At 46.2% G+C, this 21,047-nt stretch overlaps 1 protein-coding gene across 2 annotated transcripts; it reads right to left on the bottom strand.

Moving 5' to 3' along the window:
* Nucleotides 1-127: 127 nt before the first annotated feature.
* Nucleotides 128-20,974, bottom strand: LOC136655992 (retinol dehydrogenase 12-like). Of its 2 annotated transcripts, none has more exons than XM_066632796.1 (7): nt 20,933-20,974; nt 9,523-9,641; nt 7,862-8,017; nt 4,820-4,924; nt 3,994-4,203; nt 2,303-2,492; nt 128-594 (listed from the first exon to the last, which is right to left on the bottom strand). In XM_066632796.1, the coding sequence occupies exons 2-7, from the start codon at nt 9,620-9,622 to the stop codon at nt 492-494; spliced, it is 864 nt and encodes a 287-aa protein (XP_066488893.1). In that variant the 5' UTR covers nt 9,623-9,641; nt 20,933-20,974; the 3' UTR covers nt 128-491. The 2 variants fall into 2 exon arrangements, with proteins under 2 accessions (XP_066488893.1, XP_066488883.1); XM_066632786.1 differs by lacking the exon at nt 20,933-20,974 and adding an exon at nt 16,276-16,353.
* Nucleotides 20,975-21,047: the final 73 nt, after the last annotated feature.

Below are 21,047 nucleotides of genomic sequence, written 5' to 3'. Positions count from 1 at the left end.
GGCTGTGTTTGCAGGCTGCTTCCGCAGCCATGGCCTCATCCTGCAGGGAAGGCCTCTGCCCAGCCTGCACTGTCCTGTCCCCTTCCTCAGGGAAGTGGTCTAAAATAAACAAGACAGCTGAAGAGTGTAAATGTAAAATGGTTTTATTTCAAGCAGAACAGGGCTCCCTCACCCAGAACAGGGCTCTCTCACAAGTTCTACAAAAGAACTAATGACATTCTGCATTTTGATTCAGAAGCTCCCTTGACTTCAGCCAAAACTATATATAAGCAGGATTATGGAGCACTGCCCATCAGCATACAAACTTTTGTTAGATTTGATCAAATGCAAATCTGTAAGACTTCATGGAGCAATAATTATGTAACTAGTAAGTACAATATACAAAGTTAAAAAATGCCTGTAAGAAGAACATGTAGCAGGTGTGCAATGAACGTTTTAGCTTAGTTGGTCACTTTTACTCCAGTCTGACAAAAAAAGAGGTTTGTTTTAATTCAGTCCCATTGGATACCCAGTACTTCACAGCTGACCTGCCAGAGCTTCTGTGCTGTTTCATCATTGCGGCCACGCGATGATACATAGGCTGGCATACAGTCACTGCAACAAAGGAAAACATTTGAGACATTTTAGTCTGTAGTAGAACTGTTTACATCTACATTTTGGGAAAAAATAAAAAACCGCCAATGACTAGGCCTTTCCACCTGAAACCCTAGCCTCCTGTATATAGGAAGTTTGTATTAAGGTGAAAGAGTAAAACATTCCATTCAGATTGCTTGTAGGAACCAATATAGCCCAGAAAGAAGTGCTCAACGGGAAGCTGATGAGAGTGGGATGCTTGAGTACTCTTGCATTAGCAATGTAAGTTTACAGTACCTTGACTGCACTTCCTTGTTTCTAACAGCCTGTCTTTTTCCTGATGCAGCTCTACCGTATACAACTTTTCTTTTTTTAAACAGTGCTTTTGATTATTGGTTACGCTACAATACCCATCAAGATGACAACAGAAGAGGTTGTGCAAATGAGCAAGCACGAGTGTTGCACAACAACCAAGTCTTCACATCCAGTTGTAGCACAGAAAGAGTCTACCTCAGGAGGTCTTCAGCAGGTGGGTTTGGGATCCAGGAGTAGATAAGTCAACCTCAGATGGACTGCAGTAGTGCTGCCACTGCCATTTTGTTCTGAGGCTCTAGGCCTAAACAGTTAGAACAGTAGCCAAGGCCAGAGTTCCTAGATGAGGTTAATCCCACTGGAGATTGATGGGTTGCTTTGAAAAGCCCTCCAAATCTTCAGACCTCTTCAGTCTCCCACTCATCTGTGCAATCTCCTGCTGTTACATCCCTTAGCTCTCTGCCCTGCCTCACTTCCTCTTTCCTGCTACCCTTCAGAACAGAATGCACACAATTGCCATGTCACTGTCTGCCCCTCCTCTCATTCCAGTTAGCCCAAAAGGAGGAAAGGGGTAGATTGAATCGGTAATAGTGCACGCTGATTAGCCAGTACCAGGCAGGAAAAGAAGAATCAAAACCCAGGCACTGTGGCTGGGCACGTAAGCATTCTGTTTACACTCTGCCTTGAAGGTGGAACCCATGTTACATGTTAGGGCAGACCTTCCCAAACTGGGGTGTTGTGATGCCCCAACCAGGGAACCTCTGTCACTGCTCTCTTAAGGGGCGAGGCAACAGTGATGACCATTGTGCCAGGAACAAAATGGGTGTTGTTTTTTTACTTACCTGAGGCTCATTATGGCTCTTTGGAGGGCCTGGGGAGCCTATAATCCCCTCTACAGGCCTGCCCATGCCTCCCAACTGCTGTAAACAGCCAAAAAAGCCACTGCCAGTTTTCATTGCAAAATTGGAAGTGACTTTCCCTGCTGTTTACAGCTGTTGGGAGGCACAGGGAAACCTGCAGAAAGGTGGTAGGCTCCCCAGACCGTCTAAGGAGCCATAGTGACTCTTAGGTAGGTTAAAAAAAATCCCATCTGTCACAATCATGGCAATCACATCAGCATCATTGCCCTATCTCTTAAGGGGGAAGCAACAGAGGTTCCCTGTCTGACGTGTTGCAACGCCCCAGTTTGGGAACCTCTGTGTTAGGGTTTAAGGCAGGTTCTAGCTTCTGACAAGTTGAAAGCTACTGAACTAACTTGTACTTCAAAATAATCAAAAAGTTAATTGTAATCTGGTGCATTCTGTCATCCCAGGACACTCTGTAGCACTGAGGAGTTTTTCTCTTGAGATTTTACAAGCCAGTGCTTGCTTGTTTGCTGACTCTGCAATTCAGTGCCAGACTTCATAGATCAACCTACCTAAAATACTTCCCACTGACTGATTCCAGTTCTTCTGCCACTGCACAGTAGACACTGGTCTGGGCCCCTTCATATGGTGTCTTCAGGAAGATACTAAATATCTTCCACAGGAAAGCTGCAATATATGAATGACGGACCAATTCAGTAGTGACTGTGCCCGGATGCAGGGCATTTACAGTGACACCAGTGCCTGTAGGAAAGGAATAATGCATATTTTTCAGAAAAGCAAACTAAAAATGTCAACCTGTTCAAAAACCAGAGGATGTTCTGTTTAGTATGGTTCAGTAGTTCCCAAATATTTTAGCACCAGGACCCACTTCTTAAGCCAACACTCTTAGTGGGATCCACCTAGCTTTATGAGACAAAAAAAAGAGTTTCACTTTACCTGCAGTCTGTTTTTATCCTTTTTACTATGGTGGGGGGACTGCCTTCTGGAGCATTTGTTGAACTTCCTGTTCACTGGATTGGGACCAATATGGTGGCCTTGCATTCCCCTTTGCCTGGCCTTCGATAAGAGCTGAGGCATGTTTGACTACACGCAAGTAAGCATGCATATGCTGCTCGGTTTCAATAGCGCTCAATACATTTTTTCTTGTCTGCGGGGGGGGGGGCACCTTAAGTGTTTGGGGGCCTGTATTCATCAGAACAGGATCATTCCGGTGGCATTTTGTTCCTCTTAGCTTCAAAGTGGACTGAGGTATTTTGCCTACTTGCAAATACAGCTCAACTTCACTTTCCTTGGGGCTCACTACATTTTTGGTTGTGACGCACTAGTGGGTCCTGACTCATAGTTTGGGAAATACAGTTTACTCAATTGTAACTTAGAAAGTTTGTACCTGGAATTTAAGGAGCACATTTCAAGCAATATTTTCATGCTACAACCATTCATTTCATTTCACATATACAAATGCAGTCTATTGCCATGGAACCAAAATTTGGCATAGGTCCCCGTTGCTCATCCCCCTCAGTCAAGCATGCATCTGATGTCAGGTACTGCATAGTGCTACCCAAATGTATCTTCCCTTGAAATTGGCTGGGTGGTGGATCTTTAATACAAGGTCCTTAGTGCCAAAGTTTTCTACCAACTTTGCAAACATGCAAAACAGAATTATCCATGTTTATGAGGAAATAAGCCCCAGTCTATTCAAGTCAGGCTGCAATGCTATACACAGTTACTTAGATATAAGCCCCAATGAACATTGTGAGACTTACTCTTGAGTAAGCACGCATATGATTGCACTGTCAATCTATTGACTTTCAAGTAAGTACACACATGATCACAGCTTTGTAGTGCTTATAGCTTCTTTCTTTATGGCAACTTTATCTTTGCTTTTCAATTTGTTCTGTATTGTGCCAGATGAACTTTAATCAAATATTGAATAGGTAAACTTTCTCAAAGTAGCACAATTTTATTTCCTGTGGATCTCAATTTTCTACTGAATAGGTGATAAGATTATGTTTTGTATAGGAGAGCAAACTATTTTAACAGTGCATACCCCTGTCCTTCTCAAGTAGGGTCAGGGAGCAACTTACAAAAAGTTTAACAGAAAAACAGATAATGCAACAATAGAACAACCTGACAGCTAAAGGACTACCAAAATGATTTAAGGAGGCAAAACTATAAAATCTGCAATGGCAGTGAAAAACATATAAAAGAGGAGCCAACTATATGTCTTATGCTTCCAACTCACCTTGTAGTCGTCTAGCCAGCTCCCGAGTAAAAAGAATATTAGCCAATTTGCTGTGACAATATGCCAGTAACCGATTGTATGACTTCTCACCCTGGAGATCATGGAAGCGAATTTTCCCAGCATGATGAGCCCTTGAGGACACAACCACTATGCGTGCGGGTGCTGACTGCTTCAGGCGGTCTATTAGCAGGAATGTTAAAAGAAAGTGACCTAAAGAAAGAGATGAATGAAACTGGACTTTCATTGTAAATATAGCAATGATGCAACGATGTCGGTTTGAAGAACAAAGGTCTTCACTGTATATAATACAGTAGGTCCCAATTTATAATGAGTTCACAGTGTGATCAACTCACTTTACAATGGACTATCTTGGGCAAAACCATAACCCCTATGCTCCCACTCCGTCCCTGCACCGCCCCCTGCACCACACTGAACTACAATATTTAAGTATTTAAGCAACTGTATTCTGCAATCATCTTCTGACAACTTCTCCATAATTACAGCAAGCAGAAACTGTTGTGCCCCAGTCCACGAGTTGGCAGGCACATGCAGAAGCAGGTTTTTATAGGCATATCCCTTAATGGATGAGGAATTGAATCCTACAACAGGTAGCATATATGCAATTCCGCATGAAGCTTACAATGTTTATCTTTTTATACAACCTGAGCTTATTCTTTTAAACTGACCTTTCAGTCTTCCTGCCTAATAAGGCATGGGAAAAGCATGCTAGATTAAAACAGGAGGGGGCAGTTTCCCCATAAAAGTGTGTTAAAAGTGAAAGGGCACACCATCCACCCAACCCACATTGAAGCATTGAAGGTCTTACCAAGATGATTGACTCCCAGCTGCATCTCAAAGCCATCAGCAGTCTTGGAGTAGGGGCATATCATAACCCCTGCATTGTTAATGAGGATATGGAGCTCTTTCTCCTCTACAAGAAATAACTAACAGGGCATTAGAGACAAACAGCCCAATCCTAATTACCGTAGATACTTGCCCATAAGGTGAGAAATTTGTGCCCCAAAAATCACAGGTGAATTGGCCCTTCGCCTTATCTCCGCAGTCACCAGGCAGACGGAGTGGGCCATCTACATCGGGGGGGGGGATGACTCTGCAGGAGGAAGGGCAGTGCTCCTGGCAGCTATGCCTCCTGCCCACCTGTGCCAGGCTGCTCCCCCTATTGCACCTGGATCCAGAGAAGGCAAGGCACATGGGTGAGCCTGCCATTTGGCACTCCCCTACACCCTCTCAGAACCCACCTGCAGTCCTGCTGCCAAGTGGGGGTGTCCTGGCTGCTGCTGCTGTCACCGCCGCTGGACTAATGGAGGGCAGGGAGCATGTGCAGGGAGCATCCTGCGTTGCCCACTTCCTGCCAGGTGCTCCATGGCACGGGGGCAGCGGCCTCCCTTCCTGCCTGCTGCAACTGCAGCCACATGCTTGGGAGTGGGCAGTACAGGACACTCTCCGTGTGCTCCTTGCCCTTTGTCGGTGGCAGCAGTAGCCAGGACACCCCCACTCCGCTGCCTCCCCCTATGGGTGGCAGGACTGGGGTGGGGAGTGCACGCAGTGGGCTCTGAGAGGGTGTGGGGGAGCGCCAGCTGGCACACACCCTGCATCCTCTGGGATTCCTCCAGCTCCAGGTGCGATGGGGGGAGCGGCCAGGCACAGGAGGCGCCGCTCCCTGACCTCCTGCAGAGGGTCTACTTGTGAGTAAATCAGGTTGCAACTATGGTATGTGCAGCTGCACTTGCTCAGTCACTCCTTGTTGCTTGTCTCTCTGCTGTGAATTGAATTGCACACTCCCAGTTATGTGTTATATGTAGAGCCTCTGCCTTAACACACCAGCTACCTTAAAAGAGGATCTGATTAATGGTTCTACTGGCATGCTGTTTACTGTGCACTCAGTGCCCAATCCTAGGCTTGTCTACTCAGAAATCCTATTAAAATAAATGGTGCTTACTCCCAGGAAAGTGTGGATGAAATTGTAGCCTTACTCTAGCAGTTTTCAAACTCTCAGGAAGAGTTTGAGCCGCTCTAAGTCATTGTGGGGGCGGGGGGAAGGCAGCGACATGATCCCCAGGATTGCATCGCTCAGGGGGGCTGCAGAGGCTTGACGGTACTTATCAGAGCCTCCTGCAGCCTCCCAGGGGTGCAGGGAGCCCTGTGCAACCTTCTGCAGGGTTCCCCGAAGCTTCAAAAGTGAAAGTGGAGCGATCACGCTCCACTTCCAGTTTTGCGGAGGCGGGGCATGATCGCTCCACTTTAACTTCTAAAGCTTTGGGGAGCCCTGCAGACAGTTGCCCAGGGCTCCCCCCACCCCCAGGAGGCTGCAGGAGGCTATGGTAAGTACAGCCAAGCCCCTGCAGCCCCCTGAGCGATGAGATCCTGGGGATCGTGTCATTGTCCCCGCCCCTTAAGGGGGCAGAGGCCAGGGCCCACAGGCTGGGGCATCACGATGCCCCAGTTTGAAAACCACTGCCTTACTCTGATAGTGTTTACAAAAATTTGTGAAGAATACAATTTACAAGTTAATGAATAAAAATGTATCTGATGATCTATGAGATAGCTAATAGTTTTTAATAAATTAGAGACTGTCTTTAACGGTGTTTATGCTATGCTATGCTATGTATACATACTAGGGTTGAGCAGACACTTGTGGGTTAGATCCTATTGTGCTCTGTGGCTTTTGGCCCAATCCTATCCAAGTGTCACACCGGCAGAACATGCACTCCACTAGTGTGCACTGTTGCAAAAGTACTATAAAGCTCTTTGCAACAGCACAGGGAGCTGGTGCACCAGTAGGAAGGCTGGAGCCTTCTCACACACACTGGCACAGTGAAGGATGCCTGCCAGACCAGGTAAGTCAAAGCATAGGGGCTGGGGAAAGGCAGGAAGGTGGTGGGAACAGGGGTGGGTAGTTTGGGCCTGGTAGGGGGGTAGGATCAGGGTGTCTGCATGCACCATATCCTATACCATTTCCTGGCCTGATCAGCCAGTGCGGATCACTTTGATTTGCACCAGCGGTATAGTTGCCGCAGGTCCAAGTTGACCATAGCTGTTGCTGGGGCTTATGCTGAGGAGACCTCTAGAAGCCAAAAGTCCCCCACAGGATGCAGCAGAGCCTGCACCAGCACCGCTGCATGGGCATGCAGGGATTCACCGAAGGCACTCACCTATAAGTCGCTCTCACAGATAAGTCGAGGGAAGGTTTGAGCCAGAAATAATGTAATTTTCTGTGACCCTCGGATAAGTCAGAGGTTAAACTTAGGGGGGTGTCTGAGTCTGACTAATTTTGTCTGATTTTACCCAAGGCCAGATCCTGAAAAATAACCTACCAGTAATTGTTACCTAAGAACTGTACAGTCTCTAATTTATTAAAAACATAGTATTAAAAATACAGTATACATACTTAGTATGTATGCCATGGCATACAAATAGCCATGGCATTTGCCCCATTAAAACAAGAATTAGAATTTCTGTCTCCCAAGATCCAGAGGGAATGTTTACCTGCTTGACTTAAGCAAAAAAAGTGACTGTTCTGAATTAGAGACGAAATTCCCCATTTAATAAGGCAAACTGAATCACATTCATTGCAACATGATGGTGTACCAAGGGCGGGGCAAGAGGCAGTCCACCCTGGGTGTCAGATGCACCACTAAGCAGCCAGCTAGTAGACCTGCTCCCACTCCAGGGAACTTGGTGAAGCCCAGGTCTACCCTTTGCTTTGAGTGGCTGGTAGACTTGGCCTCCACTGAGGATCCCAAGGCAGAGACCTGTCCATGGTGTCAAATACCCTAGGTATGCCACTGCATAATTTCACGCAAAAAAGACACAAAGGATCCAGATAACAATGTTATCTCAAACACACCTTTCAGCAAATTCTCGGCAAATTCTCGGATAGATTTGGTGTCTGCCAGGTCTAATTTCTTTACGACAACTTGCTGGTTCCCTGTGTTCGTTCGGATTTCACCGGCTGCTGTTTCTGCCTTTGCCATATCTCTGCAAGCAAGAATGACCCTGGCACCTGCATAAGGGAAAGTGGGGAAACTAACTCACATGTGAATTTGCAGGGTAGAAATGGCATGGCCAGACAGTAAATAGGTAAACAGCTGTTTTCACCTACACATTAACTCAAGTCCAGACTTTATATCATGATGAATTTTCAATATGATATTAACAGTGATTCCTTTCTGTGCTAGATTTTGCTTCCTAAGTATACACCTTAAGAAATAGCAGCATATCAAACAGGGGATAAGCTGAAAGTACAGTCACTCCTTCTTGTTGGGACTCAAGCTTATTTGCTAATGGATGTAGACCTAACACTTAGTTGGCTGGCCCTACTGAGGATCCAGTTGCAATTGGCAAAACTGGCCAGAAATACATAACTGGTACAACTCATAGGACAAACCAAAAGTCAATTGCAGGACACAACTAACAAAACTTTAGCAGGCAGAACTTATACCAGTGATTCCCAAACTTACCATGATCATAGTACCCTTCTCTCACGGCAGCCTCTTCTTCCTGGCTGTCCCAGGTGCCACCATCTTGCATTGCACGAACTCTTACAAGACTTGCACGAGATCTTGTATGATCCAAGATGGCAGCACTTGGAAGAGCTGGGAAGAGGTTGCAGCATCCCTGTGGGCTTGCCACAGTGCAAAGGGTGCTGCAGTGCACATTTTGGGAACTGCTGACTTATACTGTAATCTTTATTGGTTCTCAACTAAGCACTGGTTAAGCTTAATGGAGAATTGATCCAATATTGTCTAGAAAGACTCATATACAGATATTGTGTCAGGTGTCATAATTTTTTTAAAAGAGTATTGTGCTGTTGAACTGAAAGGGCAGGTGATCTGGAGGTGCAGCAAAAAGAGGGTCAAGTGAGCAGAAGGCCAGTTACAGCCAAACAGGCAGGCAGGAGGTAACGAGAGAAGGCATGTACCAAAGCCAAGTTCTATGCAGAGTTCTATGGGATATCAGCTTGCTCTGCTCTCCCAGGATGTGTTGCTCTGACTGACAGCCAGGTCAGAATCTGAGGATTTAAACTATCATGTGAACATCCATTTGGCCTTTCGTATCCCAGCAATCACTGAATGAGCTAATTTCAATACTTCCCTTCTGGCCCACTGGCACTATCCAAGCACAGTGAAAAGTCACTTCTTTTTCTGCCACAAAGTCTTACTGGCAATGTGCCTGGCCTTGAGGTTCTACAGTCAACAACCCTGGCACCTTTCATGAACAAACTGAGAAGCACTGGAGAATTTAGAATCCACATGTAATGTTAGGATAATAGAATTATCACCACCAAATAGGCCTGTTTCCAATTTAAGGTATTTTTTTTCTCTCTATCATTCTGAACACTTTAAAAACAGTAACCAACATGTGATCTAATCACAGTCCATTAACAAAGTTGTGAATACAGCAGGGAACAAGTGTTAATAGCATGCTCTGACCAAGCTCATGCTTCAGTGGAGCTCACTGAAAGCTGAAGTTTCAAAAGACGCTGATGGGTGTGGTTAAACAACTTGCCTCTTCTTGCAAGCTCTTTGGCAGTCTCCTTCCCTATGCCAGTATTAGCTCCGGTAATCACTACAACCTTCCCAGTCAGTTTAGCTGTAGACTTGCACATTCCTGCTGCAACATACCGCCTGTAAAAATAGAGGTGCATTAAGAAGTAATAGGCTCAAATGTGAAATAAGTTGTTGCTAGAGTATATTTACATACATTAATGTTAAATTAATGTTAAATTGTGATACAAGGACATCTGCAAGAGGGATCTGAAGGCCTTAGGGATGGACCTCAACAAGTGGGAAACCCTGGCCTCTGAGCGGCCCACTTGGAGGCAGGCTGTGCAGCATGGCCTTTCCCAGTTTGAAGAGACACTTTGCCAACAGTCTGAGGCTAAGAGGCAAAGAAGGAAGGCTCATAGCCAGGGAGACAGACCAGGGACAGACTGCACTTGCTCCCGGTGTGGAAGGGATTGTCACTCCCGGATTGGCCTTTTCAGCCACACTAGACGCTGTGCCAGAACCACCTTTCAGAGCGCGATACCATAGTCTTTCGAGACTGAAGGTTGCCAATACAATAATGTTAAATCTAGATAGCATGGTCTGGGAGTGGCTACTTGCCTCCCTCACATACTAAAGTCATGGAACTGCTGAACTTTAACCACAGTAAAACAAAGAAAGGAAATAGCTTGTAATGCACTTTTATCTCCCTCACAAATAATGCATTTCTCCCTCCCCTGTATTTTGGAGACTAAAAAGAAAGTTGCAGTTTCTATATAACCAAGGGACTTCCTAGGTACACAGAAATAAACATCTTGGTAAACTTTAAAAAAGAGTAATGAGAAAACACAAAGAGACAGAAGCAGGCTGAACATTACATTACTCAGTGGCTCTCAGAAGCCATGGAACATTGTCAACTAGGAAACTAGGAAAACACAACTTCAGAGTATTGTGAGCCATGGGGAGGCAGGGAGAAGGAACTGGCATGCTTGAGCCTTTATCAGCTTATAGTATTCTGGAGGTGGGCAAAATGGGTGGGGAGATGCATCATTTTGTTCTAAGTTCCTCCTGTAATAGCAGTTAAAATCCTGTAGCATAGACCAGAGCTACTCAAACTGGGGTGTTGCGATGCCCCAGCCTGAATTCAGGCCCTGGCCACTTTCCCCTTAAGGGGTGGGTGCAGGGGGGAGGCAGCAATGCAATCCCCAGGATCACATGGCTAAGGGGGGTGCAGGGACTGGCATTTCCTTATCAGTCCCTGCAGCAGCCTCCCTGGGGTGCGGGGAGCCCTACGCGAGCATCTGCAGGGATCCCCGAAGCTTAAAAAGTGAAAGTGCAGCGATTGCACTCCGCCTCCGCAAAACGAAGTGGAGCTCAATCGCTATGCTTTCACTTTCTACGCTTCGGGGAGCCCTGCAGATGCTTGCACAGGGCTCCCCACGCCAGTCCCTGCAGCCCCCTTAGTGACGCGATAAAAGTGTACACATTTGATCCCTGTTGCATTTATGCAATGTTTGGCAGAAATGGCTTAATATATAGTTGGCAACCTTCAGTCTCGAAAGACTATGGTATCGCACTCTGAAAGGTGGTTCTGGAACAGTGTCTAGTGTGGCTGAAAAGGCCGATTCGGGAGTGACAATCCCTTCCACACTGGGAGCAAGTGCAGTCTGTCCTTGGCCTGTCTCCCTGGCTATGGGCCTTCCTTCTTTGCCTCTTAGCCTCAGACTGTTGGCCAAGTGTCTCTTCAAACTGGGAAAGGCCATGTTGCATATATGGGAACCTGCAAAATACTGCAGTGGTGGTCCAAGGGGCAGGTCAGGGGTGGTAAAAGCCCCAGGTGCCACATCTGTGGGGATGATGCCACCACTGTCCACTGCACCACTGCTTTCACCTGCCATGCCGCCACCACCTCCACCAGACATCCACGGGTGCTCCAAAGGCCTTCTGAGGCCCTCAGAGCGCCTTTAAACTGTACTTCCAGTTTTCATTGGAAAATCAGAAGTACTGTATTACAACACTCTGGAGGCTTCAGAAAGCTTTGGGAGCACCCAGAAAAGTTTTGCAAGGCTCCAAATCAAGCTGAGTATCCCTGGGGGTGGGCAGTGTGTTGTGGGAAGCCAAATGTTGCGGTCCTGTGCCCTGGGGTGGTACAGGGGCCAGCTCCACGACTGAAATAATGTTGGGAAAAAAGGAAAAAAAGAGTGATGACATAGGTCAAACTCAGTGGTTAACCTTGGTACCCACAATTACAGTGGTGCCTCGCATAACGAATGCCCCGCGCAGCGAAAAACCCGCAGAACGAAAGCGGTGTGCGAAGTTTGGTAACTTGCATAACGAATTTTTATGACTTATGCTTTGCATAACGAATTTTTTTTTAATTGTCCTGGTTTGTCTTAAGGGGGGGATCTTCATGTCCCTTTATGATCCCGTCCACCCTAGTAAGGGGAGGATCTTCATGTCAGCTTGCTCCCAGGAAAGTGTGCACAGGATTACAGCCTTCAAACTCCCCACTCAGCATCCCCCCCATCGCTCATTCACCCTCTCACTGCCCCATTTCCTTCACGTTTCCCCCCATGATCACAGCAAAAGCAAGCAATTGAATGCAGCTGCTGTGTCCTCCCCAGCTTAGAGCACAATCCTGTGCGTGTTTCCTCAGAAGTAAGTCCCATTGTGCTTACTCCCAGGAAAGTGTGCACAGGATTACAGCCTTCAAGTTCCCCACTCAGCATCCCCCCCCCCCGTTTTTGAAATCCTCTGTACAGTATGTATGCCTTTAAAGAGCACTTAATAAACACTTTGTAAACCAAATTTGACTTTGTTCTGACTTTTCTTGCCCATAGGAACGCATTAATTAAATTTCAATGCATTCCTATGGGAAAACGCGCTTCGCAAAATGAAAAACTCGCATAACGAAAGGACTCGCGGAAAGGATTAATTTCGTTATGCGAGGCACCACTGTATAGTCTATGTAACTTTTCTAATTGCCTCTCAACTATGAATTCAAGATCAAGACAAGATACAGGGGCCCCCCTGTATCCATGAATTCCATATCTGCTGATTCAGTTATCCGTGAATCAGGTCAGTGGGGCACCCCCATGCGTTCTACTCCCCTCACCTCTGGAGGGTCCTCTGAGCCCAGCAAAGACTGCGGGCCAGCAGATGTGGCTCCTGATGGACTCAGACTGAGCGTTAAAGGTTAAAAAAAAATACTTCCGGTTTCACAGAGGAAATCAGAACTGACTTTTTTACCTTTAGGGCTCAGTCTGAGAGCAGCAGAAGCAGAGTGGGGGGGGGGTGGAGGCTGTAATGGAAGATCAGAAGATCATCAGGTGGATGATGTGGTGTTGACAGAGATTCCCATGTTTTGACAGCTGGTTGACAGCTCTGGGAAGGCAGGGCTGGCTCCACAGCTGTAATCAAACAAGGCCAATGGAGACTCTGATGGACACCTGAGCTTCATTTGACTTTGATGGGACTTTGAATGGACATGGACTGAAGGGATGGCTCACCTAAGACTAATTTGGACTTAAGAAGGGGCTGCAGGAATAAAAGGCTGCCCCAGAAGACCTGGACCTACAGGACCCAACCCAGACCTACAGGACATGGACAGACCAGGACATACGGGAGAAGGGAACTGCCAGGACACTCTGCTGGAGAGGACACAGAGGAAGGGGCTCTGCTGCAGTGGACTGCTATGGGAAGGACTGGACTGGGAAGACTGGACTTGCTTTGGACACTGGACTTGGACTGGAGGCTTCAGACTTTTACCCACTAAGCTAAGTGGAGTTTTGGGGAGGGGGAAGCCTCTGGACAAGAGGAATTGCAGGGTGTGCCTGTGTTTGTAGCAATAAATTTGGTTAATTGCTATAGATAAGGAGTTCTGTGTTCATTCCTTTGCACACCACAGCTGTTCTTTCTAGAGATAAGGATGGGTTAATTAGCCAAGAAGTGGGCATTGGGAAATGGAACATTGTTTTGGACAGGACAGAGGCATTCGCCCATATCCATGGTTTCACTTGAATGAATAAACCTTTATTAGGCATAGACTGGTTTCACTTAAATGCAGAGGGTTTCAGAACAGAACCCCAGCAGAAATGGGGGCACACTTGTACTGAGATCCTTTATCTTCTTCTCCCTCTGGCTTTTTCTGCACCTAACGGTTACATTAACAAAGAACTGGTTATGAAAAATGAAGAGACTCATGAAAGGTGAAGAAATAGTAAAGGAACTTCTAATTCAGCAGTTCTCAAACTTCCAGGGAGTTTGAGCCCCACTGTAAGTCCTTGTGAGGGAAGGGGAAGGCAGTGACCCAATTGCCAGGATCGCATCACTTTGGAGGTGTGCAGGGGCTTGCTGAGACTTACCACAGCCTGCAGTAGCCTCCCAGGGGTGCGAGGAGCCCCATCCCAGCCTCTGCAGGGCTCCCCAACATGCAGAGACAGGCAAAGTAACGATCGCAACCCACTTTGTTTCACGATCACAAACCTGAAGTGGGTCGCGACTATACATTCTCCGCACATTGGGGAACCCTGCGGAGGCTGACACGGGGCTCCCCGCACCCCTGGGAGGCTGCTGCAGGCTGTGGTAAGTCTCGGCAAGCCCCTGTGCCCCTCCAAAGCTACACAATCCTGGCAATTGCATTACTGCCTCCTCCCCTCCCCATTCCTTAAGGGGACAGAGGCCAGGGCCTCTGTTGTGACACCCCAGTTTGAGATCCACTTCGCTAATGAATTTAAGTCTCCAGGATCAGATAAACTACATTCAAAAACAGTGAAAGAGCATGCAAATGTGATCTCAGAGCCACTGCCTAATCTTTGACAACCCCTGGAGCATAGGTGAGGTGCCCAAGGACTGGAGATAAACTATTACAGGTGCAGCCTATTTATCCACAGATTTGTCTCAGCAAATGGGGTGGGGGAACTGAAAGTCACACACACCTTTGCCTCCTTTGTCCTGCACTGGTGTCTGGCTCCATTTCCAGGCAGCCCAAAACACTGCAAAAAGGCTCTGCCTCGCCCAGGCAAGGAAATAGCCCTGGAGCCCTGGAAGAGGTTCCCCTTGCAAAGGAACAGTAACACTCCTGGAGCCCCTGAGGCGGAAGGGGGGGGGCCAAAAATCTCTGTAGCCAGAACACGTGCAGCAAGGTGGAGTGTACTCACTCACACAGGGGCAGGTGTGGTAGCAACAGAGGGGATTGCTTTAAAAAAACCCAGGGAGTGTTTGCCAAATTCTCCCCCCCCCCATTGAGATGGTGCAGGCAATGACCGACACAAGCAAACCCCCCCCCCCCCATGGTACAGGCAATCACCAACACAAGCAAGCCTTCCCACCAAGTAAAGCATGAGATATAACCTACAATCCTCTCCACACTTTCCTGGGAATAAGTCCCATTGACTGGAATGGGGCTTACTTCTGAGTAGAAACACATAGGGCTGAACTCTAAGAAGATCAGCATCCCATGTGAAAGAAGCCGGGCAGCTGGCATGGCAAGGGGAACATTTGTTCCCTTACGGGGGCGCTGCATTGTAACTGCATCAGTGCTGGAAAGTTGGATAGGATTGGATCCATTGCTAGTACCATTAGAAATAGGAATCTAGGGTCTAACATATAATCTCATTATGCTTGTAACATTTGTTTAACCAATTTCTCTAATGCCCTTCATCAATGTTTCCAGTGCATTTTCCTTACAGTGTTTATGACAGAAAAGTGGCTGAAATGGAAATCAAGGAGGTCTCAGAACACTGACAAAGAAGATAATTAGGGTTTGCAGAATTTTGACATAATATTTAAAGAACTGCCACCTAACCTAAGAAACAGTATAAAAAGCTGCAAGGTTTTCTTCTGAGAATTCAAGAGCCTACTAATCGGTGAACAGAATTAGGCTCAGTTCTAAACACTTACTATGGAGCAAACCCCGTTGGAAATAGTGGAACTTGAACTTCACTGTCAGGGAAATTGCTCAGAGAGACTGAAGGTCTTATTTGTACTTCAGGACTGAGTAATACCCAGCCACCCTCCCTCTTCCAATGCCAGCAACTTTTAAAGTCCTTGCATTTCAGAGATTAGAAGAGCTACATCTGTTGAATATCTGCCTGTCAAGAATCTCTTAAAGGCACAAAGGTTTTCACAGGAAGGTATTTTACCACCCATTCACTGTGATTTATGAACTCATAAGAACATAAGAAGAGCCTTGCAGGATCAGGCTAAGAACCCATTTAGTCCAGCATCCTGTATCTCAATAGATGCCTCAAGGAGCACTCAAGACCACAAGAGACCTGCACCCTGGTACCCTCCCTTGCGCCTGGCATTCTGGAGCAGCCTACTGCTAGAACACTAAAACTCTAGTTCCTTCACTGTGATTTGCAGAAACAAAAAACAAAAAACCATAAAAGTATCTAGATAGAAACAAGGTAAAATTAACAGTAATGATTGGATAAAAGCACTAGGGAGAAAAAGAGGTGCTAACACAGCATCATGAAGACAAAGAAATTGACAGAGATGCCTAACAAAGTTTCTTCTTTCCAGTTCTAAAAATTGTAATATTTATTTATTTACAGTTTTCTACCCTGCTTTCATCACCCCAAAGGGCATTCAAAGTGGCTGGTCTAAATGCTATAGATCTAAATAATCTATGATAATATAAGCTGCATATGGTGTTCACTATCAATAAACAGTGTTACTTTCCCTGCTGAGATTCATTTGCAAGAGCTTCTACTGGTGCAGGCAAAATGCTACTCATGGCTCAAGGCTGCAATTAGGTCATCGCACCACCAACCTGATGCAAGGAACTGCCACCAAAACCAGCAGAGGGGTGGCTATGGCCAGCGTGACCTCCCAGAAGCCCAGCATTCTTCCCACGCCTAGGTCTCTGCTGCTTGATGGAGAGGCTGCCAGAGCAGAGTGAATCAGCCAGCCCCAGAGCAAGGCAATTTAGAAAGAAGAGAGCAGGGGCTTCTGGGATTGAATGAGATTTGTCAAAGGGCTGCCTGCCAAAGAGATGGGAGTGGAGGAGTACGCAGCCTGAATTTCCGGTTAAAAGTGAAACCAGCCCCAGAGGGAAGTGGTACTAGTGTTGGCATCCCTGGGGGTAAAACCCATGTAGTCTGCACGAACACTATTGCAGAAAACCAGCTCTAGACTGTAAGCTCCAAGAAGGCTTGTGATTGGGTGTGCACATCATAGAACTATTTTTTTTTTAAAAACCTAGTGTAAAAATCCCGGTGTCAAAAAGTGCTTAACTTAGAGCACAGTCTTACTTCTATACAGAAGTAAGTCCAACTGCGTTCAATGAGGCATACACACAGGAAAGTGTGCATAGGATTGCAGCCTCAGAGCAGTGTATGCTCCAACTACACAGTCATTATAATAACCAGAACTTATGACAGTTAATTTTTTAAAAAGTATTCAAATATTCTATTAACCCATTTCTGCCCACCCCATAGGTGTACACATTTGATTCCTACTGCATACATGCAACATTGGGCAGAAATTTAATAATGACTATATCTTCAGAAGGATTTTTTGAAAGAATAGGTCCCCACTCAAAAACTCTCTGAGCAGTGAAGGAAAAGGCACAAGCTCTTACATGACAGTAGGATTTTGTCTTGGCTATGCTACACCACAAGTTCACTTTGACACCAGCACAACACCATGACAACCTATGCAAAATAGTATAAACCCCACAATGGGACAAAGATGTGGGAGGGACATAGAATGGGCAGGAAGGAATTGACATACTATATCTTATACCATTTCCAGATGAAAGATGCCACTGATGCACACATAATGTCGCACAGACATCTGAGTTTGATGCAAGTCTAAATATAACAATAGAGAACAAAAACAAAAAATCAGTCTCTCAACTCCCCCAACGCCATCCATTATGACAGCACAGAATGCAGACTAAATTCTTCAGCCAATCATAGCACTTCTACCCCAGTCCTGAAGCCCTTGCCACAGAGACTCAGATGATAATGCCCACAGGATAGGACTGCTATACCTCTCTGCCCTCATATTGTGCACACTTAAAGCACACAAAGTGAAACACTAGTGATGGAAACCATGGAGAAAGAACACTTTACACAAACAACCTAGAGCACTCCAACATATATGGCAGTGATTTTCAACCTTTTTTGTCTCATGGCACACTGAAAAGATTCTAAAATTGTCAAGGCACATCATCTGTTCTTTGACAATTGACAAGGCACACCATGTTGTTGGTGGGAGGCTCATATCCCCCAATGACCTACTAATAAATGACCATCACCCAGACTCCTGCGGCACACCTGCAGACCATTCACGGCACAGTGGTTGAGAATGGCTGATATATGGAAAGATTCCTCACGTGTGACACTGGCACCACCATGACTTCCTGACATCCCCTTGGCAGCTAGGATCAGCATCCTCAGGGATTATGCAGAATGGCACACACAAAACTTTTTCCATTGCATATCAGATTATGGGTATGCACCAAATTCTCCATCACAAAAATGTCAAAAGTTCAACAAGGGATCTTTTAAGGAGTACATGTAGAAACCATATTCTAGGAGCAGTTTTATTAAACTTTGTGCAGCGTAGGTGTAATGGATTGAGGTGAAACAGATTTTTTTTAATCCTCACAATATAAAATAAACTCAAGATAGCAATCTAACAATTCCTATAAGCTTATTTACTCACTCTGTCTCTTGCACAGAACTTGAGTATGTAGGAGGCATAAGAAGCTGGCAGTACATTGCAACCTTACTCTTTGTTGCTGATGGTAGGCTTCTCCCCTTGACTTGGACCTTGCTTGCAGTTTTTATTGTCAGTTTGACATCATTTTACAAATTGGGGTTTTTCTAGTATTGGGCAGTGACTTCTTTGACTGTCCACATGGTCTTCCCTTTACCCAGCTGGCCCTCACCCTACCTATTTAATCTACAAAGACCTACAGGTAAGTAGGGTTTTTTTGTGTATCAACATCCTATATTAAAATATATCATAGGCCTAACCATTCCTCATCAAAAAAAACAAAAACAAGGTCTTCTTTCACATTATTTAGAGTTTCCTTGATCATAAAGTCTCAGCTGGCATCTCTTCAAGATCACGCAACTCTCCATGCTTCTCCCTAGTTCAGTCTTCTGAAAGCAAATCCAATGCACACAGTTTTCACTCATTACACACACATTTGATATAGAAAAGGGGTGTCAAACGTAAGACCCGTGGGCCAAATGTGACCCCCCAGAAGCAATTTATCCAGTCCCTGGGCTCTCCCAGCTTGGTAATTGGGCTCTTTCACATCTCAAAAATACGAACAAGATTTGCACATTTTCTCTTCTGTCATTTGTAGCTAATGAGTTTCTATATGAGAACAAAGTGCTTATTTCTGGTCATCACCTGCTTAATGATGTGATTTTCTCCCTTAATGATGTCAATTCCGGCCCTCAGCAGGCACCATGAATGTTAACTTTGGCCTTCTTTATGAAATTATTTTGACATCCCAGATATAGAAGATAGCTAACTCCTGCATTAAAGCAATAGTAAGTAACTGCAAAAGGCAACAAAGATCTAATCATAAAAATGGTAGATATATGTGTACATGATTACACAAACCAAATCAGACTGTGACAGATCATCAAGTATGGCCAGATGGGGTATCCAATTTAACCTATGGATAGGATGGCACAGTGTCACTCCTGGTCAAACACACTCTCTACTGCCTCACATACGCTTCAGCCCAATACCCACCTAGGAGCCAACCCTGTCATACTGGGCCATGCATTAAGCACCTGGGCATCATGGATGCCAGACTGAGCAGACACAGGTGGAAGGATGGCAGCTGTGGCAGTAGCAAACTCACACCAAGTAGCAAGGCCCGATCCTATTTGGGGAGATAAGAGCAGGTCCTGGTTGCACTCAAGAAGCTGCAGGGTACACTGTTGGAGGTAACAGGAGGGTGAGGAAAGGTGCAGTGATCTGGAGCCCCTCCCCACCTGCAGCTCTAATACCACCCTCCTTTCCCCAGCCCTGCCATGTTTCAAAGAGGATAAACAGATCATGCTGAGAGGGTCATGTGGAGCAAGCAGAAGGAGGCAGCATCAGAACTGGAAGTGGAAGAAGGCTCTGCATCCTTCTACTTCTCATCCGCCTGGCCTTCTTTCTGAACGGGTAAGAAGGAGGCAGAACCAGGTAATCCTGTTCTGCTAGCTTATGAAATTGAATGATCAGAACAAGATCACTCTGCTGCTACTTTTTGCAATCTTGGTACTGGAGAAAGAAGAGGGCTGCTGCTACCCTGATCCTCTTCACACTCACTGAGAGTGAGCAAGAACTGGACTGGAGGCCAATGGAAGCAAGTTCATGGGTAGCTGTGGGCAGACACAGGTAGAGGGCAGCTCTTGTCAGTTCATCACAAACCCTAACTCACCACTTAAAGCAGCCCCCAATCAGCTTCATTATTAAGCCAGTTCGGCCCTTCATGCGCCTTTGTATTGGCAACCTTCAGTCTCGAAAGACTATGGTATCGCGCTCTGAAAGGTGGTTCTGACACAGCGTCTAGTGTGGCTGAAAAGGCCAATCCGGGAGTGACAATCCCTTCCACACCGGGAGCAAGTGCAGTCTGTCCCTGGTCTGTCTCCCTGGCTATGGGCCTTCCTTCTTTGCCTCTTTGCCTCAGTCTGTTGGCCAAGTGTCTCTTCAAACTGGGAAAGGCCATGCTGCACAGCCTGCCTCCAAGCGGGCCGCTCAGAGGCCAGGGTTTCCCACTTGTTGAGGTCCATCCCTAAGGCCTTCAGATCCCTCTTGCAGATGTCCTTGTATCGCAGCTGTGGTCTACCTGTAGGGCGCTTTCCTTGCACGAGTTCTCCATAGAGGAGATCCTTTGGGATCCGGCCATCATCCATTCTCACGACATGACCAAGCCAACGCAGGCGTCTCTGTTTCAGCAGTGAATACATGCTAGGGATTCCAGCACGTTCCAGGACTGTGTTGTTTGGAACTTTGTCCTGCCAGGTGATGCCGAGGATGCGTCGGAGGCAGCGCATGTGGAAAGCGCTCAGTTTCCTCTCCTGTTGTGAGCGAAGAGTCCATGACTCGCTGCAGTACAGAAGTGTACTCAGGACGCAAGCTCTGTAGACCTGGATCTTGGTATGTTCCGTCAGCTTCTTGTTGGACCAGACTCTCTTTGTGAGTCTGGAAAACGTGGTAGCTGCTTTACCGATGCGCTTGTTTAGCTCGGTATCGAGAGAATGAGTGTCGGAGATCGTTGAGCCAAGGTACACAAAGTCATGGACAACCTCCAGATCATGCTCAGAGATTGTAATGCAGGGAGGTGAGTCCACTTATATACAGGATTGTTCTGGTACTCAGACTGAGGGCTAGTAACAAGTTATGGAATAGAGTCGATAATAGTAGATTGCAATGTGTTCTCTTGAAGCAGAATTTTCCCAATTTACCTCCTCCATATTTCTGATGGGTAGATATATGGAATGAGAAACTTGTGTATGAGATCCATGAAAATTGTATTCCTGATGTTGTTGGTCCGTGCAATATTGCTCCTTTGCTTCCCAT

Source organism: Tiliqua scincoides, chromosome 1, assembly GCF_035046505.1.
Source record: "Tiliqua scincoides isolate rTilSci1 chromosome 1, rTilSci1.hap2, whole genome shotgun sequence".
In the NCBI taxonomy this organism is placed as follows: Eukaryota; Metazoa; Chordata; class Lepidosauria; order Squamata; family Scincidae; genus Tiliqua; species Tiliqua scincoides.
Note: the sequence above shows the minus strand (reverse complement) of the source record. Positions and strands in the feature narration are given on the sequence as shown.

What these genes read in the sequence shown, in the direction of transcription:
- LOC136655992 (XM_066632786.1), bottom strand. Translation starts at nt 16,349, where the DNA reads ATGCTGGGCTTCTGGGAGGTCACGCTGGCCATAGCCACCCCTCTGCTG. An exon ending in GTGGCAGTTCCTTGCATCAG is followed by an intron (nt 9,642 to 16,275) that starts GTTGGTGGTGCG and finishes CTATTTTTACAG; the next exon opens with GCGGTATGTTGCAGCAGGAA. An exon ending in GCTGGGAGTCAATCATCTTG is followed by an intron (nt 4,204 to 4,819) that starts GTAAGACCTTCA and finishes CTCTTTCTTTAG; the next exon opens with GTCACTTTCTTTTAACATTC.